The sequence below is a fragment of the Strix uralensis genome, chromosome 2, assembly GCF_047716275.1.
Source record: "Strix uralensis isolate ZFMK-TIS-50842 chromosome 2, bStrUra1, whole genome shotgun sequence".
NCBI classification, from domain to species: domain Eukaryota; kingdom Metazoa; phylum Chordata; class Aves; order Strigiformes; family Strigidae; genus Strix; species Strix uralensis.
The window spans coordinates 1,543,774-1,570,499 of NC_133973.1; the positions used below are offsets into that span (position 1 = coordinate 1,543,774).

A 26,726-nucleotide genomic window follows, 5' to 3' on the forward strand; every position below is an offset into this window, starting at 1 on the left:
GTGGGGATAGGGATGCAGATAACAGACTCTTGGTATGCTCCTAAAGCCTCTTCTCTCAGAACAGTGGAAAAGATGTTGGTTTATAATTTCCTCCCTTCAAAAATGCATCTTTCATAGTTGAAGGATACCGTCAAAAGAATTCTTAAGAAGATAAGCGATGAGGTCAGTGTCAAAGCCTCATACCACAGTGTATAGTAATCAGTTAGCGATGCATTTCTTTGTGGACTGAAAACAGTCCTGCCTTTGTTCCCCTCCGCCATCCTGTTTCCAGGCTCTGTGTATAACAGCTTACTTATGCATACTGTATTGATGGCTCATTGCTATATTAATTAACATACCTCCTGTCATTGATCCATCAAGAAGGGGGCAGCCTGTTTTCATGTGGTCAATGACTGTCAAGTTGTAAATGATGAATCTAAAATTATTATTCTTATTTCTTACTTTTTTCCTGGGAGTATTAACTTTTTCTAGCATACGTGAACTGTACAATTGTTGTGGTTGAAAAATTTTACAGCTAATCTCATCGTGCTTGTATAGTAGGCCATTTCAACAAAAGGAATCCTAGTTGTTTGCATCTGTACAGAATGAATAAGAAAGCATATTTCAATGTAAATTCCAGAAACATGTTTTTCATTGGTTTATGATGTCCTGTTTTGGGAAATGAAACATCAACTCAAAAAAAAAAATGCTCAAACTGTTAAAGACTAGTTGCAATAAGACATTTTCTTTTTTTTTTTTCCATTACATATAGCTTTGCAATATATACCTGCCTGAGTTCATTGTCATCTTCATAGCTACCAACTTTAGCAGGTATTTCCAAGAAGAGTGAAAATACTGTTAGCTTTAGGTTACTTTGCATTTACATGAGCAGTAGCTTTTTACATGAACTTTTCCAGAGAGCTTTGCCTTGCGTTAAGTCAGAACATAGAAATCGGCCTCATACCTCTAATGACAGAGCATCAAACCAGAGATGAATGTCTTAAAAACCATATGTTTGACCTTCCTGCCTGAAATATCTGCATTAAGAGAGATATGTAAATGAATGATCAGCAGATTTTATAAAGTGCACTTAGTTCTTGCTTTCAGCGTTTGTCCTGCTTAATGATTTTCCCTCTATAAATTTCACTGATGCTGTCATGCTTATTTGCCAAAGTCTTAGATTGCACAAAGATATCAGGTATATAACTGTTGATCCAAATGTTTACTTGCGCTGTAGAGTTGGTCCTGTCTAACATGTAGAAATCTTTCTGTTGTCTTCAGGTTGGAGGTCTTGGAGAGATTCTGTTGGATTGACCAGGCAGGTTTCTTTTAATAATGGAGGAGAGCTGTATATTGCCTTTACAGCAACAGGAATGTTAACTAAAAATGGGTCTAAAAATGGGTGGGGATTTGCATCAACCTAGCAATAAAGGAAGTGTGTAAAGTAACCCAAAAGTATAACCACGTAATTCTGTGCAGCTGTACTATCCACGGCAATAGTCGAGTTTAGTGTGTACAGGAGATTTGTTAGAGCAAGTGGCTGTAAATGATTGTCAGCTGGAAAGCAGCCCTGGTTAGCAAGGGGGAGCTATTCTATAGTTACACGTTTCAAATAGATCATGTGAATCTGATTTAATTAAGTATTTCCACTGTATGATTGTTGACCTACTCCATGTTGGAAAGCTTACTATTTTTCTCCTCAAATGACAATAAGGAAATTTATGAGGAGATTTTTGGAGAGCAGCATTCGTTTGGCACATAGTCTTTAATGAATACATTGGGCAGAGAGATCTTTCTAAGCTGTGATTTAGAGCCCAGATTCACAAACGTTTGAACTTAATCGCTGCTGAGGATGTTATGTTGCTCCCTCCAGGTTTGAGGAAATAGTTCACAAAACCTTCCAAGAAGAGACGTGTTCATATTTCTCTTGTTTATAACAAGCCAATTAAAACTATATTTATTTTGGTTAATTTCAGCTACTCTGTGAATGTAACAACCCAGCCATGGTGCTTGAAAGAGAGCCTGTGGATGAAAACAGCCATCTTGGGGCTGAATCACATCCCATAAATATGTATAAGAAAAAAGTTTTTCTTTATCATGTGGAATCTTCCCACTAAGGGCTGTAGAAATAGGACCTTAATCTCAGTAAGTCTGTCCTCGGAGTGATGCTGCAGGGACAGATCCAGTGCTTTGGATTTGATTTGTGTTTTGCAAAATGAAGTCTTAATTGAAGTATGCTGAATGCTTATAGTCTTCAAGATAACTATATGTTGTTGAAAGGATTTTTTGGCTTGGTGTTCCTTCATGCTTTGCTTTTAGTTTTCCATAAGGAGAGGTAGGTTGCAAAATGAGGATTTTAAATCATTGCTAAAAGTTTCTGGTAGTTTTGAGCCAGTTTGTAACGAAGGCAGGAATCAGCACCAGAATGTAGAATAATACTGAGTCTTCCTCAGATTCTATGAATATCTGAATGTGTAGTTTTGGTTAAGAGCCCATCCCTACCTCCCTTATAAGTTCACAACTTGTTTGGAGTTGGTCTTTTTAATGCAACTCCCACTGAATGCCTAGGCTGGGTTTGAAACTTGTACAACTTAGCTTTGAATTCTGGAGAGGGGAAAAAAAAAAAAAGCAATTTGGATCAAGTGTTGCACTCTCTTTTGTAAGTTAACTGTCTCCTCCTCCTCCTCAGCACAGGACATTTAGTTTCCATGATTTGTAATGTGAGTTAAAAGGGCTTTCATTTAAAGACTTTACATGAAAAACAAGATTACAGAAAAGTTGAAATGAACACCTGAAAGAAAACACCCCAAAGGTGTTTCTCTTTGTCTACAGGAGGTGGCTGTTAGACATGTGGTATACTTTCCTCTGCTTTTGCTTTAGGCAAAGGAAGTTAGGCAGCTGACCTTAATACACTGGTGCAATAAGCACTTGTTTGCTAAAACTGAGCTATGGAACCTCCCATTTTCTTCTAGAAACCTTTCAGTTCTGTGATTCTTTTTTATAGCTCCTCTTTGGTTTTTTGAATTTCTCTGTCCACTGCTTTCAGCTGTGGAAGTGCTGTGGTTAATGAGAGCTGGGAAACTATCTGCAGGCAGCAGTCCTCTCAAAATGGTTCTGTCGAATGCCCGCCTTCCCCCGTTTAGCTCCAGTTCCCTGCGGGAGGTGAGTCAGGAGCTGTACCCTGTGCTGGCACGGAAGGCAGCCTGCCCCAGAGGGTGACCACGTTTGTAAAGCTGAGGAAGAACTGGCCAGGCCCTGTGACCTCTCCACATCTGTTTGCCTTTCTGACATTCAGAAGGGCAAGCAGGGTCTAACCTTTCATGACTAAGTCTCTAAAGAAGGGATCTGGTTTTGAGTAAATTCGTTGCTTTACCCCGTTCTGTTTTCGGCTGGGCCAAACCAAGAAAGGATCAGGAAAATGCTGAAACTCAAACTGTGGGGCATGCCCTGGCTAGCTTAGAGCTGTAGCTTCTCCCTATTCCCGTGCTACTGCTGTGATGGCAAAACCTACAAAGAGTGCCCTGTTGCATGTATCTATACATGGCATGTGCACCCATATAATGCATTATAAAAAGATATGACTGATCAGGCATGCCTTCAACATTAGAAGCAACCACTGAGCCACTATGAAGGCTTGCATGATACCTTCAGGATATTCCTGAATCTTTCTGCTGGGTCTCTAATGTTTAGAAATCTAACCCAAATGGTGGTGAAAGCATGGCTGTGCATGCAGTTCTTGCCACTGATTTCAGCAGGAGTAGGGTGGTGCAACAGATCCGATGCCCAAAGACACCAATGAGAAGGGAGAAGAAAACCATTTCAGAAAGTGCGGCAGAAATAGTTTAGTAGCAGATCAAATTATTCCCAAATAGTTTTATAAACATTTAGTCTAGATTTTTTTTTTTCATGGGGGAGGGTATGAGAAAAAGAGGTAGAAGGAAATTTGAAATTTAGAGTAATAGTGTAATTGAAAACACTACGATAGAGAGCTAGTTACAACTAATTTAAAATATAAGTGAGTGAGAATTTTTTTCCTTTTTTTCTGATGAAAATAACGCTTTTCAGTTTTCTCTGTTTCAAACTGCTAACTATGGTTGTTGTTTCCACTTAGCTCTCATTAACTTGGATTTAACTGTTAGGTGGGCAGGACCTAAGAGAACAGGGACCCCAATTAAATGAACAAATGGCCATACACCAAGCTTTGTAGTTAAGGACTTTACATTGTATTGTATTGGAACAAATCCTGCCGTAGCCATAAATTCTTACTTTTATTGATAAAGTCAGCTAATTACAGCGTTAATGCACTGTGGAAGGGATGCTGTCTTTTTAGACAAGGTACTTCAAAAGGATTTTATTATTATTGTTGTTGTTATTAAAGAGCCTGCCCCATGCGTTTTTCTTAAATTTTCCTTTTCTGGGAAAGTCCTGAAGTGTGATTCTTTGTTTCTCTTCATGAGCACAATGCAATCTCACTTTCCAATAAATATTTTTTCTTCTTTAGAAAAAAATACTAAAAAGAGCATTGCGATATTTGTTGGACAATTCGTGTCCTGCCCTACAGTAGTGTCCATGAACTGGGGCTGTGGGGTTTTTTTGTTTGGTTTTAATACAAACAGCACCTGCTGATGCCCTTTGTTTATAAAGGTTTAAAAATATAAAGGAGTCTTTATTGTTTAAAGCTTCAGTACTACTGGTTTGAATTACTTCACTGTAAAGGCTTCTGTGTTTTGAGAAGGCAAATGACCAAAGTCCCTTGATTGAACAGTGGAAGGACAAGGCATGGATATCTAGGCGGCCTGGGAAGACTTTCTGCCAGACTGGCCACCTATTGCTTGGATAGCTATTAGAAGACAGACACGGGGCAGTCGGAGGCTAAGTTGCTTTTTTCAGTATGGATATCCATGGTGGTAACTTCCGTGGTGACGGTAGTCATCTTGGTAACCTTCCTGGTATCCCTGGTGATAGCTATGGTAACCATACCCACCATACTCATCATCTGGGCACTGCATGCCGAGCGATTGCTGAATTGTCATTTCCTGTCGCCGAAGCTGCATGGAATCAATCAGATCGTACACAATCGCCATAGACCACATTGGAGATGGATACCAGGATTTGACGTTTCCATCTTTCCCAACTAGAAGCATGGAGAAATATTCTGGGCTAATTTGGAAATAATTTCGAATGTCTTTCACCAAATTAGCTGGGATATCTTCTCGGTCTACAGTAGAGCTTCCTAGAAAGTGATCACATAAAAACAGCGTTGATATTTTGTTTAGGCAATGATGATGGTTTGTAGGTAAGTGAGTTAGCAACATGAGATAGGATATTGCCCAATAATTGGCAATGTAAGATTCTTGTCATTTACAAGTTCAGGATTTCCTGGTTCCAAAATTAAACTGCTCCACTGTGAACTAAAGATGTATTTTTAACAGTTTTGTTAGGTTTAGTAAACTTGCCTTTATTCTCTAGGCTGAAGCTACTGGAGTGTGGCACACCTTTTTGTCACCCAACACACATGCACTTCTTTGGCTTCTGTGCAGCTTGGGTCACTGGTACCCATAATGTAGAAGGCATATGTGAAAAACAGTCACAGTTTTTCACATTTCACAGTCACAGAAATCTCAAGAATTGAAGTGTGATAGTGTGAAGAATTGCAGGGTGAATTTGTGGGGTCGTTAATGGCAGTATAGAGCCTCACTCTTGAACTGTCATGATATGGGATGTGGTGGATGTGTCCACTTTAAAATATATGTTCTAGGGCAAATCTGGTGAACTCCAGGCTTGTAAGTGTGAAGTCTATGCTGGGTAAATGAGTAGAAAAACCTAGAATCAGTGGACACCTATATATGTATATCTTTCTGTACACACCCATATATATAGTTGGCTTGGCAACAGGACTCTTACAAAGTGGCATCCTGCCTTACAAACGTGTTGAGGTTCTTTGAAGGAGGTCAACAAGCAGGTGGCTAAGGGTGGTCTGGCTGATATGGGCTATGTGGATTTCCAGAAGGCTTCAAAAGGGACTTTGGTAGCTTGGTTGGAAGGCAGAAACAGGGTGGGAGTGAACTATCAGTTCCTAGAGTGGAGGGAGGTCACCAGTGAAGTTCCGCGGTTCTGCTGGGACTGATGCTGTTCGATGTATTTGTAAATGATGCACATAAAGTATAAGCATGGAGGTGAGGAAGCGTACTGAGGGGGTGGAGATACTCAGAGTAGTAAGGGCAGGGGATGTTTGTGAAGCACTGCAGAAGACCCTTGTAAGACTGTGTGACTGGTTAATAAAATGATGGAAGAACTTCTGTTCAGGCTGAAGTAAAATGATGCACATGGTGAAAATTTTGCTAACTCCACATAAGAAATGGTGAAGTTTGACCGTTACTGCTTGGCAGTGAGATCTTAGGGCTATGAAAGTTTCATGAAAGGCTAGTTCAGTGCTCACTAATGGTCAAAAGCCAGAACAGATACTGTAAACCATGAGGAAAATAGTAAAAGACAAAACAGGGTGTTAGTATGCCACCATGGAAGCCTGTTGTTTATGTGCATCTTTTACATTGCCTGAAATTCTGGTTCTTTCACCTCAAAAGAATATGGTAGAACTGGGGAAAAAAGTCAGAAAGGGAACAAGGTTGATCGTAGGTTTGGAATAAAAGTATGAGAAATGGCCAAGTAAAGACTGAAGTCTGTAAAATAAACAGGTAGGGGGGAAGTCTGCAGGACTGTGAATGTCACCACAGGGATGGATAGGGATTAAATGTTTACCTTTTTCCCCACAAAAGACATAAGGGGTATCAGACAAAGCTACAGGGACAATGATCAGGACAAATAATAAAAGGTACTTTGCAGATCTTTAGAGGTTCTCACAGCAGGACACTTGCTAGAAGTTAACATTAATTCAAAGGGAGATGAGACAAGTAAATTGGAAAGATATCGATCTTAACAAGTGGGAACTATAACCAAGGTCATGAAGGCCTTCAGTGAAAAGTAAGCAGAGGCTGCAAGAGTGTTGATGGAAGAAGTACGACATCTGCTTCCTCTGTTCTTAGTCTTTCTTAGGCATGGACTTAAGTTGTTTATATGCAGTAGGACTAGGGAGCTTTCATCTACAGAGCAGTCAGAACGGTGATGGGATAAATAAGCTCCTTCCTGTCTTTGTTCCTTCCCTGATGGAGGCAGTTGTTGGGGTTAGGTAGTAGAGGAACCTGTAACGTTTGAAATGTACCCTGACAGTGAGATCTCCTAAGAACAGCTACCTGAAGCAGCCTGCTGGGGAGCAAGTGGAATACTTAAAGCGGGCTTATAAGAAAGATGGAGAAAGATTTTACCAGAGCCCATAGAGACAGGACAAGGGGTAATGGCTTTAAACTGAAAGAGTGTAGACTTAGATTAGATGTAAGGAAGAGGGTTTTTTTAGGATGAGGGTGGTGTGAGATGGGAACAGGTTGTGCAGAGCTGTAGATGCCCCATCACTGGAAGTGTTCAAGGTGGAGTTGGGCAGGGCTTTGAGCAACCTGATCAAGTGGAAGATGTCCCTGCCCACAGCAGGTTGATCTTTGAAAGGTCCTTTCCAGCCCAAACCATTCTATGAAGATGAATGAGGGACCCATGTCATAGACAGCTGCTGAGTCTGTGTTCTACTAGCCCTGCAAACTCTTGAGCATGTAAAAGCACCGACATGCCTTTGTCATTGACAGCAAGGCAGGCAGAGGAGTGTACCTGGGACTGGATGTTTAGGTGGGAGGTAAAGATGCAAGATGACTTCCAGATGATATTTGGGCTTTTCTGTCCTGAAAAAGCTCTATAATGTTTAGCACAGGAACACAAAGAAAGCTTTTTGTTTGCTTTTGTGTCATATAGTTTCTTAAAAGAAAAAAAACCACAGTCATACCCATCCCTCTAAAGAAACTACAGCAAACCAACACTCAGGACTATGTAATGCCCTTCATGGGTAGTACTGGAGAAACTGGAAACAGTCACTTACCATTAATTGGATACAACTCTAAGACACCTCCAATATCTTCTCCAAGTCCTAGCAATTTGAGAATAGTTATATGGCGCAAACCTGTGGGGGAAATGAAGGAGGTTTGGGGTCAGACCAGAATTTTCTGCTTATTCTTGGGCAGATTTCAGTTTGATCAGCCAGGTCTGGGCATGCTACATTAGGGGCCAGTCTCAGCCAGCCCTCTAGGAGGAAGAGTTACGGATTTCTATGGAGTCTCTGCCAGTCACATCACCTGTTCCAGACACGGGGATAAGCTAGTGTGTCAAATAAATGTGGTATCAGTTGCATAAAAGCTGTTGCTAGTGTCCCAGGGACAACAGCGTTTGGTGTGGTTCTGTAGCGTAGGGATACAAGCATCAGACAGGCCAGTAAATTACAGAGGCCATTCTGCAAATTCAGAATGCTTCTGCACTGTTTTGTTCACTAGTAAAGCTCTTCCTTGCTTACCACACACAGAGCACAAAGTATTTAGAAACAATATAACCTATCACAGTTAAACTCCAAATGAGTGTGGGCAATGGCTTGGGACAGGCATTCGCTTCTTTCATTTGCTCTGGGCAGAGGCTTGAATTGTTGCCTCTGCTTTGAAGAAAGACCTTAGGGGCTGTAGAAATCGTTCATGCAACATGAGTCTGTACAATCTACAAAATTTTTGATGTAACTGTTTTTACAGCTTGGAGGTAAGATGCTTGGAAACATATCACTTAGTTAAAACACCCATTGAGGACAGATGCTTCAGGAATCACAGAATCATTCAGGTTGGAAAAGCCCCTCGGGATCATCGAGTCCAACCCTCAGCCCGACTCTACAAAGTTCTCCCCTACCCCACATCCCCCAACAGCTCATCCAAACGGCCCTTAAACACACCCAGGGATGGGGACTCCACCCCCTCCCTGGGCAGCCTATTCCACTCTCTGACCACTCTTTCTGGGAAACATTTTTTCCTCATGTCCAGTCTGAACCTCCCCTGTTGCAGTTTAAAGCCGTTCCCTCTCGTTCTGTCACTAATCACCTGTGAGAAGAGACCAGCACCAACCTCTCTACAATGTCCTTTCAGGGAGCTGTAGAGAGTGATGAGGTCTCCCCTCACCTTCTCCTCCTCACACTGAACAGCCCCAGCTCCTTCAGTCTCTCCTCACAGGATTTATTCTCCAGGCCCTTCCCCAGCCTCATTGCTCTCCTCTGCACTCGCTCCAGCACCTCGATATACTCACTGGATCCCATTCAAGCTGTCCCTAACAAAGGGTGGGGAGAATTAACTGTTTTGGTTACATTCCATTCTTCAGAAAGCATTTTACAGTGGTCCATGTCACAGTATACTTTGGTAGTTACCAAACGAGATGATGCTGATGCTCTGAATGAAAGCCAGGTGGTTATGAATAAACAGTGATACTGTGCACATCTCCCTTCAGGTGTAATTGAAATGTGTTGAAATAGCGGCTTTTGAATGGGACCTGTTTCATTCTGTTGTAGCAGTCAAGTCTAGGCCCTGTATGGCATTTGCGTTGCCAGCAACCTAAGTTAAGGACTAAGTCTCTCTGGGCTTCATAATGGAAAGACAGAATATTTTGGGGTCTTATCTTTAATTGCCTCCTGGAGGTGTCCATCTCTCTCCACTGACTATGTAGTTGGATCTTAAGTTTTTGGGCTGGGGGGGTCCTTATTGGATTAAAGTGGCTTCTGTTAATGTTTTTACAGGTTTTGGCAATGAAGCAGAAAGGAAAAGAAAAAAAACTGATGTCCATGCTTCTCCCTGATACCTGCCCCAGTTCTGAGCTCGATATTAGAGGATCTGCCCTTCCCAAAGCATTGTACTTATGTCACAGAATCACAGAATCATCTCGGTTGGAAAAGCCCTTGAAGCTCCTCCAGTCCAACCACGAACCTCACACTGACCGTTCCCAACTCCACCAGATCCCTCAGCGCTGGGTCAACCCGACTCTTCAACCCCTCCAGGGATGGGGACTCCCCCCCTGCCCTGGGCAGCCCATTCCAACGCCCAACAGCCCCTTCTGCAAAGAAATCCTTCCTAAGAGCCAGTCTGACCCTGCCCTGGCGCAGCTTGAGGCCATTCCCTCTTGTCCTATCACTTGTTACTTCATTAAAGAGACTCATCCCCAGCTCTCTGCAACTTTGTGCAGCAAAAAAAATACTACAATCCCCTAAAGTACAAGCCCAAAGAGAAGCTTTGGAGTGCTAATCTTTTCTGCCTCTCACACATGATTCCAGGGAACACTTCGTTTAGCTGTCTTAGCTGTCAGGGTGAGCTGTACTACCTGGTTAGCACAATCTTTTCCATTTGGATTTGGAGTAGCTATGGCAAACTTTTCAGTTGTCAGACTCCTCAGCCTGTATAGATTCAGACTTGAGCAAAGGAATCCATCACATCACCAGGAAGGATGTGGTTTTGGGGAGCAAGAGTGTAATTTCTTTTGACTCACCAAAATTGCAGGCTTGTCCACTGAGAGCAGCAAGCTGCTGGGAATAAGCCCAGTCCTCATCACTGGGGGCAGAGATCACCACGAGCCGCCTTCTCCATCGGAACCTGGAAAGTGAAGAGAGTGCGACAGGGCACGGTCACGACACGTGACTCGAGTCCTCTCAGCATTTTTGTTCTCTGTAGGCTGAGATATGTCATACCTCTCACAACTTCTAAGTAACAGCTGGATGGGAGATCTTCCAAGGTCTATCAATCACTGGGAGAGGATAAAGCTTGTTTTGAATTTTACAACTCCAGAACTCTCAAAGAAACATCTGCAGTTTCACCGCTTCGCCAAGCAAACACTGCAAAGCTTACGATCTTTGCTCAAAGCCCCCTTCAGCAATGCTGAGAAGTGTATATTCAAGAGAAACATTCCCATAGAATTCCTCACTAGACATTTAGCTTTTACGTCATTCACCACTGCTGGAACTGCATGGTTATTTTGCAGTCCAAGGGCTGTCTGAGAATTAGGGTGTATCTTCATTTCAGACATAACTCATACTTCTGTGTAAATATTCACTGACCTCTTTTTCTTCTGTACCACACTTGCTCAAAATACCTTTAACATGGCTTTAAATCTGAGCTTGTAAGTGTGGTTTTGTGAGCCTGTGGCTATATAAGGCATGCATGGGGCAATAAGATAAATCTTGGATATTTCTTTACTATGGGATGCCCCATCTAACCAAACTGTTTTACAAAGAGCACCTTCCATCGTCCTCTCAAGGAAAGGCAATGCCATAAGGACACTTGAAACCTTTAAAAATTCTGACTGTAGTGGTTTTTAATACTCCCCAAACAACCCCTTTTTTGAATAAAGGTACTTCTCCACTAAACCTAAATAAATCAGATTTATAGGAATTTGCAAAGCTGCAGGGATATTTTTATAGCAGGAAATGATCTTTTAAATGGATGCAGATGTTACTCTTTTATAATAATAGCTTGCCTTTCTGCATCACCATGTGAAGATCTCAAAATAAAGGCTAATGCAATGGATCAATTCTGTTCCACTTGAGAGAAGCAGAAAATGTGGTGGGAGTTGCTCAAATCCACAGAAGAAGTTGCTGAAAGAGCGGGGAATGCTGATGTCTTTGTCTTGTTGACTGATACTGCGTGTATTTTTATAATTAAAAAAGTAAATCCTTCAAAGCAAAGCTCCCCAGTTTTAAACTTGCCCAGGAGGAACAGAGATCTGGGCATGTGTATACAGTTATGTAAATAGAAATGAGAAGCATTAAGAATCACATATGTGACGTGAAGGAAAGGGGGGAAATTTCATGTTATTCTAAAAATGGGGAAAAAAATAATCTTTGTGATATTTTGTGGAGCAAAGACACCTGGTTACCTATAAACAGTGACCAAGGTTGTAAACATTGGATCATATTTTGTCTACGGCGTAAATCAGGATCTTATCTGTGAGATTCTTCAAGATACTCTTAATTCCTTTCTGGTCTTTTGAGTGTCTCCTTTGGAGATGCACAGAGCTGAATAGGGTTGAAAGCCACTCAAGCTGTTTATCCCCCTGCCCCAGGCAATCCCTATACATGGTGTGCTTGTCTGGGGCTACATCTTACTGAGAAATTAAGTCAGTTGGTCCTTCACAGCTGTTAGTTCACCAACACTAAATGTACAGATCTATGCCTTATCTCTGATATCAGAAGTCACAGGCCAATGCTTCTGTCCTGAGAAATCTGCCAGACCCTTCCCTCTGTGCATCCTTTCTTCCTCTTCTACCTATTTTTCATTCCATTCTTGTTTGAGCAGCACAGTCGGTGTCTTGGGGGACTCCCCCACCCCCAAACTCAAGGACCTCCTCCTGATACATGTGGCTTTTAAGCATTACTCAAGCCAGCTCTGGCTCTCATGGTCTCCTTTCACGCCAGTGAGGCTTGTTAAGAACAATATTTGCATTATTGTAGCTGACCTCCCCAGTGAGCAACACCAGGGAGATGATGCCAGGACTCTTGTTCAGCTGGGAAGATAATCTCGGACAAAGCTGGAATGAATCTTGCTGGCAATCTGACCAGTTAACGTGGCTAGTGAAGTCCACCCAATATTTTAAAAGTCCACCCAATATTTAAAGCCTGATGCTTGCTTCACAGACAACAAATGCATTCTGTGCAGCCGCAGTTCTGTTTATAGATGCAGCATTCTGCACTCTGCCTGCCTGTTTTTCTAACGGGTGTTTATTTCTAGGGCTGTTCCCAAGCGAAGAAGGATTTGGGGCCTGTCACTTTCCAGCATACAAGCTCTTTCTTGTGTTGGTCAGCTCGTTCCAAACTGTGGTTCTTCTTGGTGGATGAATCACTGAGACCTAGACAGGAGGTGGTGAGGTGGGTGGGGTGGATCGTGTTAAAGGTTCTCTTTCTGTTGAAGTGGCCATTGAATTTCAAAATGTTTATGAACCAACAACCTATTCATTTACCTGTTGCTCCTTCCCTGCTCAAGTCATAATCCATCATGCCACCTCAGTTATTTTTACAGCCATCCGGTATTAACAGTGTATTCCTGTGGATTCTGACTGTAGGTGAGGAGGATGCAGTAGTAACAGGTAAAGCCTAGAGTGATGGGGTAGCTCTAATTTAATGTAAATTATCCTGTAACAGAGAGGGCTATAGCTGCACAGCTCTTCTGTGGATCTGAATTCCCACAGTCCAGACATGTTTATTGCCTGGAATTTAGGTCTCTCAGGTAGAGCAGTAACACGGCATATAAAGATTGCATAAACAAAACTGTCTTTCTGCAGGAGGACTCTCAAACATTTTGCAAGAGACATCTGCAAGACCCTTAATAATATGCATGACTAATACTGGCAAAGACCAACTGTTATCTCAAGCAGGATAAGAAGGAAGTTACAGCAAATTAATTACTGGTTTGAGCTACATGGAAGGGATTAGAATGGGATTAATGATATTGTGATGGTTGATGATTGAAACACATAAACATTGTGCTTCATACATTCAAAACACTGAGCTAACATCTGTGAATCAATCCTTATTTGCTCTTCTAATGCAAATCAGCATTATTATCTCCATGTCGTGACAGGGGAACTGAGGTACAGAAAGTTAGTGTCCAAAGAATATGCAGTCAGGAAACACAACACGCATCCTGACTTCCAGTGCTCTGTACAAGACTGCATTCAGCTGTGGGTATATCTCTGTATTTGCTTAACGCTGTAAATACTGTGAAATCTATATTAAAAAATCACAGAAATGGTTGGATGGGTATTTTTCCAATAAGACAATAATTGTTAGAGCTAGCAGCAGATAAGAACAGAAGGTAATACCTGGATAAGAAGCTCTCAAGGGATTGCTTCTTATCTTCTTTGCAGACAATGCCCTCTTTTTTCTGTCTTTCCATGTCTTTAATTCGTGACTGGAAGGTGTCAATCAAATCAAAGACGGACTTCATTGCTATGGGTACTTCATAGTATTGCTGTTAAGAAGAACGAACAGATGGATAAAAGGATGCACATATTAGCAGTCTTTGCATGTATCACAGCACCATAGGATATATAAAGATTCAGGTATTCCTACTTACACACAGGTAACATGGCCTAAAATAGATTAGACACCATGGAAAATATTACTGGTTTTGCAGTCAGACTGCTCTTTGGAAGTAGCATATTTTCAATATTTGCCCAGTGTGATAAGGCCAGGCCATTGCAGGCAACAAACTGTCATTATATTCTTTTGTAAAGCTCCATTGTCCATATGCAACGTGCTGTCATCCCACCAAGTTGCCAAACTGTGTTTTAGAACGCCAGGTACTACATTAAAACCCCTGCCAGTGGGGGGTCCTGTTCCTATGGTGTTAGCTCACCATCCCAGCAGAAACCCGCAATTCCCAAAATCCCCTAACTGCAGAAAATGAAGAGAGCTACTGAATTCCTGAAAATTTCTCATACTGACCTTTTTCACATCCTCCAGCAATGACCTGCATGAGCCTCTAATGTGCATCACATGCAAACCTGTAGTGTAATTTCTTAAAAGTTTTCAACATTTTCATATTTTTCCAATGCCTTTTCTTTCAAAGAGTCGAAACCCTCACCTTGACCTTCATGTCAGTGTCTGTCAGCACCATGAAGAAGTCATTGTAGGTCATCCCATACTCTTTCCTCAACTCACTGATGAGCTGCTGGTCCACAAGATCTTCATCCTCTATCACTTTCATGGGCTTTTCATTATCTTAATGTGAGACAAAGGAGAAATAAAAGTAGTCATGGAATTGCACAGCACTCTGCCTTTAATTTCACCTTGAAAGAAAAGGGGAAATTCATTTCCCAGAAGCCCTCTTTCTGCTATATAGGTGAGTTATTAAAAAAACATCAGTATGGCACTGTGGGTTTTAACTGTCCAGTTTTCAATCCTAGTATTTTTTGAAAATCAGTCTATCCTAGGGCACATGCACTTCAGTATTCAACATTTTTACTTGCTTTTGAAAAAATCTTGGTTGCCTGCTCTTTCCTGGAAAGATATTTTAGGTGTTTTTCAATATGCTTATACGTGTATATATACGTACTAATCATTTCACCAGCTCCTGAAATGCAGCCACTTCTGGAATAGAAAATAGAAACTGTTCAACAATTTAGGGCAGGAGCTGGAAAGCACCATATCCAAATGAAACAGTATGGAGAATTTGGGTCAGTAAAGTACGGCTAGAACAGCTTGAGGTTGGCCAGGACACTAGAGTTAACCTTGTCAGTCTTAAAAAATTATGTGGGAAGTTTAGTGACTACAAGAAACCAAAATGGTTTGATGTGTCTTGAATACTGCAGTCGTAGCTCTTCAGCTTTCTACATATACTGTGCTGTGGCACTCTGTCTGCTTGCTGGTGTTCATTTCCCATTCTAGCACCCTGACGGGGAAAAAACTTCATTTTGAGAACGATTTGTATCTACTCACTGCTCTACCCTAAGAAAACATTCAGAAACACTTGAGGAGAAAAAGACCTCTGAAGACAGAAATTTGAAGCATGTACAAGACAAGCCTGTGGAGGGTGTATTAGGGCCAAGTCCTGCAGACCTCTGTGTTATCAGCTCAGCCTCAGCTGTAGCACCCAGCACAGCTGGAACACGCCTCCATAAGCAGCTGTGGGCCTGGAAAGCTAAAGATGGGCTAAATCACATACAAAGTGAAATGCCACCTGGGCACCAAAATGCGCTCTGCAAACATTGCTTGCTTATGCCCCGTGACACCGCTATGAATATGCATATTCATATCATCACTTAGAAATCCCATCCACGGCTTAAGTGACCTGCCTGACATCAAACAGAGACACGACAGCTGACCAAGAGCTGGAATCCAGAGGTACAGCTTTCCAGTCCTCTGCTCCACCGTTATTCACCAGCAAATAGAGATGAGATTAATTGATCCGAGTTGAGCACAAAGCGACAGAAAAGATTGGATTCATCATACAATAAGGCATTTTAAATAATTTTCTAAACATCCATAGCCTTTAAGGAGCATACTGATCTGATTCAAGTTTTGCAGTAGTGCAATCTGTGTGATAGACTGAACGAAACTTCTGAGTTAAAACTTTGGGAAAATGTCTGAATCGGAAGCTGACCTATAGGTTTCACACCTTGGACCTGCTCCTTACAATAAAAAAAACCCCAAACCAGCAAATGTTAAAATTTGGTTATTCTAATCAAGCATAATTTATATGGTTTTACATGGTTATATGTATCCCAGTGGGAAGTTTTGTAAAGAATTATAGGCAATGTAATAAATTCCCCATGGGATGGGTTGCCGGATGTGTTAATTGGTTATTCACTTCGTAAAACATGTAAATCATGCATCAGTGTTTCATAAGTGAGATTTCCATGTTACTAATGGCAAGCATGACCATTAAAACATAGACCAAAAATTCATACTTATGTCTGCAAACAATTCCCTGCAAAAGCAAAGACTATCTCATTGGCCTATATGGAGGTAGAATAATGCAAAAGATGTTAGTGGGAAATGTGATGGAAAACAGCTCTATGGTGCAGTACCTTAGACCAACTGACCCATGGCACTCTTCTGCTTTAAAGAGTCTAGATACCAACATGAAGATAGCGCTTTAGAGTTTCATTGTTAGGATATTTTCTTTCAAAACTTACAATGTAAAGAAGAAAATTAAATTACAAGAGTGATGCAGAAAAACGTTTTGTGGGGAAAAAAATAATGCCACAAAGGCTGGCCTGCCTTTCAAAACTGGAAGTGATTTCTAGGGAGAAAAAAAAAAAAAAAAGAAGCTAATCCAATCACCTCTTTCCAATTCACTACTTGTCCCTGACCTTCACCTCATTAAGGACATGTGGGATCAACATGAAGAACAACGGGAGTTGAGACTGTCTGCTGCTGCCTGCAAAGTCCTCACCCACTTTGCTCTTTCTAGAAAGGTCACTGAAAGAGTGTGGAAACTTTTCTCCATACATCTTTAGCAGCTAGACAGGCTGGGAAGATGAGTTACTCTTTAGAAATAATTCAAATGAGCTTGCAAAGAAGGTCAGCAGTTTGTTGTAAGGTAGGTAGCCTGGGGCTGGTGTTTAGCTGAGTAAATCCCTGTTCCCATGAGTTGGGGAGAAGAGACCACATGGCTGACTCGGGGTGAAGAGAAAACCTCTGCAGTGACCCAGCTTTTGTGTCATTCCAGTGGGAAACTGGGAAACCCTCTTTGGTTTCAGCATGAGCTGATCTTGGCCAAACACTGTTAATGAGCTCTCTTTCATTCTCTACTTCTAAATGTGTTTGAAATCTCAAGTGAAAAATCCTGTGGACATTTCTGTTGTTGTCATTTGTACTTCAGTCCCAAGATGCAGCGCTACAAGTAGACCTCATCATGCTGGGCACTAAGGCTTCTCACTACAGCGTAAATACTGTGAGCAGTTTCTTAGGAGCTTTTGCTGCCTCTGGTGCTGACAGAGAGTGAGCAATGAAGAGGCTGTGCAAGCAGGAAGGGTAGAGAAGAAGGGGATGTAGAATAGAAAGACGTTTGTATTATTTAAACTTTTAAAAAAACTCAGGATTTGGTGTTTTGGGCAAAAATGTAAGGTGAACTTCATGTAAGGTTTAATTTACACCCTTCTAAGTCTCCTGCTTTTCTTTGAAAAGTTAATTCCTCCTGTGAGAATTCAGCTGTTATATACACTTGTGTGGTTTGGGGAAAGTTTGGGTGTAGATTAAGTTTGGAACAGGCTGAAAGAGTATGGTCTATGTCAGAGTGAATGTCTGTTTATTAGCCAGACTGGAGCTAAATATAATCCTAAACAGTCCACTGACAGGCAGATGGGTCTAGGTACACACAAAATGACCTTGAGTAACCTTGGCCTGATGTGGAAAATCCTGTCCTGCTCCAGATTTGTCAAAGAGTTGCACAAATGGACTGCCACAATCTGGCAGGATCTGAGGCTCACTGTCACCCAGGGGCACGAGGCTCCTGGTCCCCTACTAGGTGCTTTCCCCCTGAGAGTAGTAGTGGCACAGCTGGAAGCCAGACGTAACTCTGTGATCTTCTGGCCTGTTGTATGCCACACCTGAAATACCCTCGAGCTCGTGTGGTCCTGCACTTTCTGTTCCATCACACATCTCTTCCCAAGGTCTGGTAAAACCAGATGAACTTCCAGAAAAAAGATGTGGTGGAACTACAAGCAAAACTAGTAGCTTTTACACTATTTATCTGCCTTTGTCCAGTGAGGCATTCAGGGGGTTTTTAACCTTTAGACATAGACAGCAGTGAGATTATTTACATGATTCAAAGAGACACCTAAGATTAAGTGCTTTGCTGGACTAGGACCAAGTCTTTGGACTAGGACCAAGTCTAGACCTAGTCTTTGTCCAAACCCTACTGTTTTGAAGGGAAAGGTTCTCACTGGCTTTGGTGGGCGCTTCTCCAGGACTTGAACACCAACTGTTTCAAAGATGCCTAAGAGAGATGGATGCCCAGCATCACTCATCTATATGGGAACTCTGTATGTAAAGAAAATGGTGCTAAATATGGCTGAATGAGCTACTTTGTAAGTCCTGTGTAGCCTGATTTATAGTGCCTCCAAAACCTCTGGCTTCAAGAAGATGAACCTCTTTACAATAGCCAGCAATAAGCAGTCATACTGATGGATATCTTGCTTTACAGTTAAAGAGAGGTGATAGGACTTCAAATGGTAAACCTTTTAATATCAGGTATGCCAGTGCAAATTTGTAAGATCATCCATACCTAGAGGCCATGGTTGAAATCTTCTAAATTAATATCTGTTTACCAGTACAGAGGGGAAAACGTGCCTGGACCTCCCCTTACTGTAGAGAATACTCCTTTGTGAACATACCAAAATCAGCCCTTAAGCCTAGGAAAGCTGATCCTGGGAAGGAAAGGAACTCACAGCAAGCGATGTAACTAGCATGCTTCTCTCTGTCCTAGGTTTAGCCAGTGCATGCTCCTGAAAAATTAATCTTTTTCCATGACCTTGAGGTCCGTGAGGAGTGTAAAGGCATGAGAAAATTTTATATGGCAGAGTGGAGAGATAATAATGTTGAACTTCAAAACAGTATTAACTTGGGCCAAGTTTTGAATATAATCTCGAACAGTTCCCTTCAGCATTTCCTGCCCCCAATCTCTCCTTTATGACAATAGCCAGTTTCTTTAAGTGTTTAAATCATGCTAACCAGTATCTAGCTACCCATGGCTGATGTCGTGCAAAAACCAAGGAGGGGGGGGCATTGTGTTAGGGCAGCTGTTCACTTAGACAGTGAGGTTGGTATTCAAGTTATTGGTAGAGCTGAATCTAATTTCCTCTTTCTGTCCTATGCCCTCATCACATTTTTCTGCCTTTTCACTGTTTCACTGTTTTACTGGCTTTAAGAATTCCCACAAAGAAAGCTGAAGGTGCTCAAGTTACACCACTGGAAGCCTAAACATGGAAAATACCAGACACTCTTATGTAAATACAAAAGGGGGATAGTTAGCATGGGGGGAGGAGGAATGGGTTTGAAAATGCAACTGGACCACAACAAATGATCTTGCTTAGATCTTGACCCAAGCTGGGGAGACTTCTCCCTTTGCTGTCTGTATTGTGCCCATGAGATGGAAAGAAATTATTTAAAAAAAAGAACCTAGCTGGAAGTGGTCAATTTTCATGCTGCTGTTGTTCATGGTGCCAAAAATTGTAATGACTGAGATCTTCCTCGTTGCCATCTTGCAGAAGCTCTCCAGATATTCATCTCGCTGCTGGACATACATGGTGTTATCCGCCTTGGGGGTTGTGATCAGCTGGTTGGTGGCAGAGACAAAAGAGCTTGTTTAGTATAAGGAATGAAGCAGGTGAGTATTTTACTGAAGGAGAACTAGTCACTGTCTGCAAACTGTGCTTTCTTTTCCATACTGCTGTTGACAGTTCTATAGACTTATTCTACTCTTTTGTGATTCTGTGAGTGTACATTTAGGCCCAGGCCTGGCCCAAAGGTGTTCAACCAGCTACAGGAAAACCTTAGGAAGCACGGCCAGCCGGTGGCACCAGCCTCTCCGCTGCCTCTCCACAGTGCTGGTAGAAGAAATGGCACAGGATTTTACAGAAAATCACGTGTTCTCCCATTATCCCTTGCCCTGCCAGTCCCACCAGGTCTCCCTCACAGCTTCAGTGGTGCCATGAATCTAGGATTCCCCCTACTCACTCACAGTGGGAGCACTGGGAACAGGGCAGCCGCTCTGGCCTCATCCCATGGTCCAGGCAGGGCTCCCAGTGGCTGTTTTACTGTCAAGGGCTGTGTACAACTAGAGCTACATCAATACTTATCTGACTGATGGCCATATACAAAGACCTCGAAGCCTTGCTAAGGCCACTGTGACCTCATCTGAAAACTGCTGGTTTAGCTTTTGTTTGTTCTAATCCATTTCAATGTCTTACGGGACTTATATTTGCTGAGAAGGCACGGCTATGGGGGAAGAGCAGGAGGAGGAACAATTACAACACAAGCATAAAAATCTCTACACTTTACAGTACTCATTTCAAAGCCTCCCAACAATTCCAAAGATTTAATTTTTAAAAAGTTTAAAGCATACAACTTAAATCCTTCATCAGTGACTGAGATGCCAATATTGCAGGGAAGGTGTGTGTGTAACAACATGCAGTGGTCCAGTGCAGCAGTTTCCAGCAGAAGGTGGAGAGGAATGCTGCAGCTCTAGAAATGCAATCATTCTAACTGGCAGTGGCGAATGGCAGTCAAGAACCTGTCACTGATCCCTCAAACACAAAGGGAGTTGGAATCTGGATCCAAACTTTATGGTTTAAGGTCAGAAATAATCACCAGAATCCTTCAATTGCAAACTTGGGCTTTGGTCTGTAACAGGTGCAACCATCTTCTAGCTGCCTTCTTAAGTTTGTAGGGCCTGGAGGCTAATTTCTGTGATATACTCCTTATAAATCCAGTTCATCAATGTACGAAATGTAAGAGGCATTTCTGGGTTTGTAAGATCTGACTCTCATTTATGCAAAGGCCCCCTGGCATGCCTACAGCATTGGGACATGAAGGTGAATGAGAGACACACAGAGGATTTGATTTCTGGGCCATAACATGTAACACATTGCTTTTAAATTGCATAGAAATGCTTCAAATGAAACAAGGATCTTGAAAAGGATTTGAGGACTGAGATCAACACCAGACCATTGGTTTGTATTGTCCTCCTAGTATCGGAGGCCATAAGCAGGATCACACAGTCAAGTGTGAATTTGATCTACGTCATCAAACCTTGTAGAACAAGGCAGGGAACATTTAAGAGGCAAAGCAAACTTCAAATCAAAGCTTTGGGCCAGGACTGGTTTAACCCAGGCAGTATATACACCGTATCTATCTGTATGTGCATGCACGTGTGTGTATGTGCATATATGTGCATGTGGGTATAAATGGAGCGTTACATATAAACTGTCAGTCAGCACTTCATCACCACAGAGAAATAATCAAAAAACCCAAGCTCACTAAGCCAAGATTTCTCAACATTAGTAAGACTGCAATAAAAAACACACTATAGAGAGATGGGGCTTCAAGACTCAAAACATAAATTTTTTTAAAGTTTCTATAGCTGGCTCCTATATTTGTCATTAACTGAACTTAACCCAGAATAGCCCTCAAAATTCTGGATGTTTGAAATCTGCAATCTGAAATCCTTAATGATGTGTAGGACTTAAAAACCCATGTCCCTCTCAAAAAGACTTTTGGGAGAGGACTGAAACAATGTCCTTGGGAGGCAGTCTGTTAAAGCATCTGAAATACAGAGCAAAGCCATGGGGAATAGCTCAGGTAGAGCCACTTCTGCAGCAGTGTGGGCTAATTCTCTAGAGAGGTAGCTTGAAGACTCATGAATGGCAGAGTTCATGTAGCTGGAAATACTGACCCTAAGGGAACTGAACAGTTTGGTAGGAAGGGGTGCAAGTAGGCACGTGTGTGGATCCAAAGAAGCTTGAGAAATTCTTCGTTTTCCACATGTGCCATGTGTGGCAAAGAGACGGTAGAGTTCAGCCACTGCTTTTACTGATGACCAAATCAAACCTATTCTCCAAGAAACTTCAGAGCAAGCAGGCTGAGGATGGTACTAGACCCTGGAAAAGTGAAGTGCAGCGTGGCATAATCATTTGTCTTCAGTGAGTTTTGGCCTGACAACTTGAGATTGTGCAACTCTTTTCTTGGAGCTCCAGCTGAGAGGTGGCCTAGTATCAGAAGGTTCAAATTTCAGACCATCCTTTAAGTTGCCAAGACTCTGTTGGTGTAATGAATCAGCAGCCTGACATCTGTGAGCTCTGCTTTTGGCTCTTTTTAAAAATTTGTTTTTATTTGTCCTGATGCTACAAATATTCTTGGAAGCCACAATGTTGAGACATAGGACCAAATTCCAAAGATCCCAAACTTCTGTGAGGTTTATCTCTCTGAGCTTTTGATCTGGCTAAGTGTTAGTTAACAAGTAACAAACAGGCATTATTTGCAAAATTCAGTCAATTTCAAATTTTTCAAATATATGGCTTTTCTCCACTTCCAACATGTTGGGGAATGCAAGTCTGCTAGCTCTGCACAGCCCTACTGCTGGAAGAATGGGGAGGGGGAGAAGAAAGTTGCCTTCTGCTCAGGTCTGTGAATCATCAGCAGAATGATTAATTAAATTCCAATGGTTGAAATCGTAGCTTGGCATCTTAGCTATTTGTATTGGAATATGGAGGATGAAAGTCAAAGCTATGTTTGTGACACTGACTGTTGGACAATAACTGTGAAACAGGCCAGCTTGCAGTGGAATAATTGCAAGAAACCAGCTCCTACAATAATATTTTTAAAGAACTGTTTTTCAAAGTGTACCTTTCAGGGTATGTGCCATCTGCCAGAAAAAACATTTGTACTACAGCTAAAACTGTTTCCTGTCCCAGGTGAAGTGTTTTTTTAGATAAGTAGTTGGAAAAACATACAACACTATTAAACCCTGGGACAAGTAACTTCAGACCGTGCTGAGTTTCTCAGACTTGAAAACTTACCATAGTGTTACAGTTTAATAAAAACAGCAGGAGAAAAAACCAAAGCGAAATAAAGTTTCCACGGGATCTCTGAAGATGTCTAGGAGATTTGAATGCCAAATTCCCATCAGAAAGAATAGCAAAAACCAGTCCTACCTCAGGGCATCTGATCATACGCCTCTGTGCATATCCTCGGTCAGACATGCACTCGTACTGCCAAGCCACCTGGCTCGCTTCCCGTTTTAGGACACCAGCACCAATACAAACCAGGTGTGCCAGCTGGGCATGCCGAGCATCGAAATGTGGTAACGTTGGCAAGTGCCCCCGAATGGTGAATGGATGTGATCCACGCTGGAACCTCATTTTATCAATCATAACTACAGACATCTCGACACCTGCATACCCACTGGAATCAAAATAATCTGATGGCTATATGGTGGCTCATGGAAGCGGCTGGGAAGAGGTTTTAGCCTAATTCCTGGCTGACTGATGTTCATACTGCCTGTAAGATTTCCAGCAAGAGGCTGCGAAACCTTCCCTGTTGGAAATTATTCTTTGGTTCTAGAAATTTTACTTCTTAAACAAAAGCACCAAAAAAGAACAATACAACACCATGATAAACCTTCTGCTCTGCATATTCCTACTAGGAGGGAGATATGACTTCATTTAGGTAATAAGATTCAGATGAACGAGTTACTTACAATGAGTCGCCTTTTGCCTTCGAAATATTCCAGGAGGTCAGTCACCGATTTCCTAGGAGGCTGTAGGAAGGGCTTCTTGTTGGGCTTGGGGAAATCCTCATTCTCAGTCCTGCTCCCCTTCTTGTTCTTCTTGCTACGGTCTTTGTCCTGCTTGCTCTTTTTCTCAGCTTTGTCCTTCCTGGACTGCTTCTCACTCTTCTGCAGCTTGTCAGGTCTGTCCTTCTTCTTCTTCTTCTCAGGTTTATCCATTCGCTCGTGCTTCTTTGATTCTTTTCCTTTCTTTGGGGGAATATTTCCCGCTGCAAACTCTTCCTCTAAATGGGAACTAGCAGGCTTGCTCGGATTGTGTTTATCTTCATATTCATTGCTCAGTATCTTTTCTTGGGCCTTCTTTTTTGGTGGTTTAGTCTTAGTTGGCTTGTGTTGCCCTGGTGTGACATTCAGGTCCCTGTGGTTATAATCCTTTCTGTCTGTTCGGTTATCTTTAAATCTACCCACATTTGCCTTTGTATAGTGCACTGAGGGAGCTGTTGGGACTTCTGTGAAGCTGTCGTAGCGGGCAGCTTTGCTTGGTTTCCGTGTGGCCACCGGGTGTTTCTCCGGGTGGCCACGCTGCCGGTCTCTGCGGTTTGCCTTCCATACAGGAGAGTAGAAATCCTCGGAGGCTGTGGCTCGTGGCGTGGTGGCATCGGGGGCTACTGGCAGCCTGTGGTACTCTGTGGTGGAATGTGACTTTGTGGTCCAGGTCCTCTGCGTGGTGGGGAGGGGTGTAGTTGTTGTAGACCGGCTTGCTGTTGTCACTGCGCGGGTAGTGGCACGGGTAGTGGTGGTGGTGGTGGGAGGGAGCATAGTGGTCCTTACTGTAGGTAGAGGAGTGGCCACTGTGGTTGTCACTGGTTTCCTCACTGTTTTGGTCCTTGTTGGCTGATTATTGCTCTTCCTTGGCTCCTCCTTCCTTGCTGACACCTGGACATGTCCAGTGCCAGGGGTAGCCTGGGTGCTGCCCCCGTTATTGCCTTCCTCAACCACTTGTCCCTCCACCCCAGCTGCTTTGCAAGTCTGGATGAAGCCCTTCTGCCTCATTTTCTCAATTTTTCTGATGGGGCTCTGATCAATGACTTCGTACATGGCCTCTAGCCTGACCGGATAAGGGTACCTTTCCTCCACTTGCAGAGTTTTCTTCAACAGCACCATGCCAAATTTCCCCTTCTCCAGTTTCAGAAAGCTCATGAGCTTAGGGATGAGGGCAGGATCTAGTGGCTGCTCCAGGATTTTTCCTTCGTTGGTTATCCTTCTGACTTTTCCCCCTTCTTCCCCTTCTTCATGGAACAACACAATCTGCTGGATGTGCCTCTCAGCCAGTTCGCAGTAAACATCATTTTTCAGCAGGCTCATCATGAGCCGGTAGTAGCCCTCAGAGGCATGGGGGGCAGAAATGACCCACACCCGATTTTTCCCAGCAAAGCTGGCCAGGACATTGGGGGAACTTGACCCTGAAGGGAAACGTACCACTCGTGACTGTGAGGCAGAGGATATCCCTTCGTCCTTAATCATCTCGGACTTGGAGTATTTGGCTGCAGCTGTGAGTCTCTGTATCCGTCTTGTTCTGGTCCCCATGCTCCTGGCCTGGGAACGCGCTTCCCCTTGCAGGAGATTGGCAGGTGCCTTCAGAGGTCCTGAAGAATTCCTCTTGGTGACGGGGTGTTGGGGATTTGGACTCGAATTCCTCAGGGATGCTCCAGACCTTCTCAGGAGACTGCTCGGAGCCCTGTAAGCCAGGGGCACTTTCCTAACTCCATGGCTTCCTCTCTCCGCCAGCCTCCCTGTCTTCTCCGAGCCACACACCAGCCACGCTGCCCACAGCAGGGCTAAGCTGAGAGCTGGCCTCCAGTTCATTGTGCAATCTGCTTGAGGGGAGGAGGAAAAAGAGAAAAGGTTAGACATTAACAGTATGATGATATCTTGTGCAAGTGATGAAGAAAGCAAAGCGCAGGCTGGCTAGTTTTTGTGATTTAAAAGCAGTCCTGCCCTGGTGGCTTTGTACAGTTTACAGTTAGTTTTGGAAAAGCACAACATGGATCATTTTATGCAAAAATGAGATCATCCATCTGTAACATGACTGTCTATCCAAAAGGACACTGTGATCTGATCTGCATCCTTCTCTCTCTGTCTCTCACGCTCTCACATACACACATGCAAACACGCACAGAGCAAAAGGGTCTGGTACATAGAGGAGAAAGCCAAGAATTTGACTTGAGACTTACACTTTCAGGGAAGTTCCCCTTCCAGAGACAAGCTTTCACGTCTTTTTCCTATAAAAGGAGACCAATGCCATACAGCTTTGCTGCTTCCCGGTGCTTTATCTTTACGCAGCCCAACAGGTCCAAGAGCCTGTCCGTCTCCCCGTGTACCTTTTAACTTTCTTTCTTCTTCACCTTCTTGACAAGCGGGATGAGGTTAGCGGAAATTTCCTTTGGGATCTCTGCTTCTCCATTTACCTGCAGGTCTGGCTTTTTGCTGTACTCATTACCCACACAGGCAGGGATTTCATTTAAGAAAAGGGAACTCCCTGCTGCTCCGAGTGCCTCTCTTTTAAACTTCCCAAGCCTCCTTCCCACTCCTTGCTTCCTCAGTCCCGTTTAGCTCCTTTGTTTCCAGAGAGGAAAGCACCAGCATTAATATATTTTCCAGGCTGAAGAAAAACACAGGAATGTGATGCTGGGAAAAAAAAGACACTTCCCTTTCCCCTTTCTCCACACTTCGACAAAAGCAAACTGTAAAAGACTTGTCTTTTCTTCTCTTTCCCTTCTTGGCTGGCCACGGTCCCAGAAATGTCAGGGTAACCCCAGCCCTGCTCCGAACCAGTCTCAGCAGCGGTGGCCACTGGAAATGGGGGAAACTTCACTCAGGATTTAACAGCTCAGCAGAACCCGCCTCCTCCCCACTCCGACACAGGGAGGGAGGAGGAGGAGGAAGGCTCTGGGGGCTGAAATACTGCACAGCATCACACAGCACTTCAGAGAGGGTGACTCCAGCCTTAACTCTTTCCTTCACGCGTCCCAGCTCCCTGGCGCTCCCCAACCTCAGCTTTCTCTTTCTTCT

General features: G+C 42.9%; 1 protein-coding gene across 1 annotated transcript; it reads right to left on the reverse strand.

Annotated features, from left to right (window-relative positions):
• Positions 1-622: 622 nt before the first annotated feature.
• CCDC80 (coiled-coil domain containing 80) lies at positions 623-26,465 on the reverse strand. The gene is made up of 8 exons (XM_074852570.1): positions 25,889-26,465; positions 23,625-25,528; positions 19,547-19,703; positions 14,508-14,644; positions 13,744-13,892; positions 10,420-10,523; positions 7,958-8,038; positions 623-5,212 (listed from the first exon to the last, which is right to left on the reverse strand). Exons 2-8 carry the CDS (start codon positions 25,518-25,520, stop codon positions 4,866-4,868), a joined length of 2,871 nt encoding a protein of 956 aa, XP_074708671.1. The 5' UTR covers positions 25,521-25,528; positions 25,889-26,465; the 3' UTR covers positions 623-4,865.
• Between the last annotated feature and the right edge of the window lie 261 nt (positions 26,466-26,726).

Bases quoted from the DNA above. Each gene is read 5' to 3' on its own strand.
- CCDC80 (XM_074852570.1), bottom strand. From the start codon at position 25,520: ATGAACTGGAGGCCAGCTCTCAGCTTAGCCCTGCTGTGGGCAGCGTGG. The intron at 19,704-23,624 runs GTAAGTAACTCG...GCCACCAACCAG, and splicing joins AAGGCAAAAGGCGACTCATT to CTGATCACAACCCCCAAGGC. The intron at 13,893-14,507 runs GTGAGGGTTTCG...TCTTCTTAACAG, and splicing joins ACACTGACATGAAGGTCAAG to CAATACTATGAAGTACCCAT.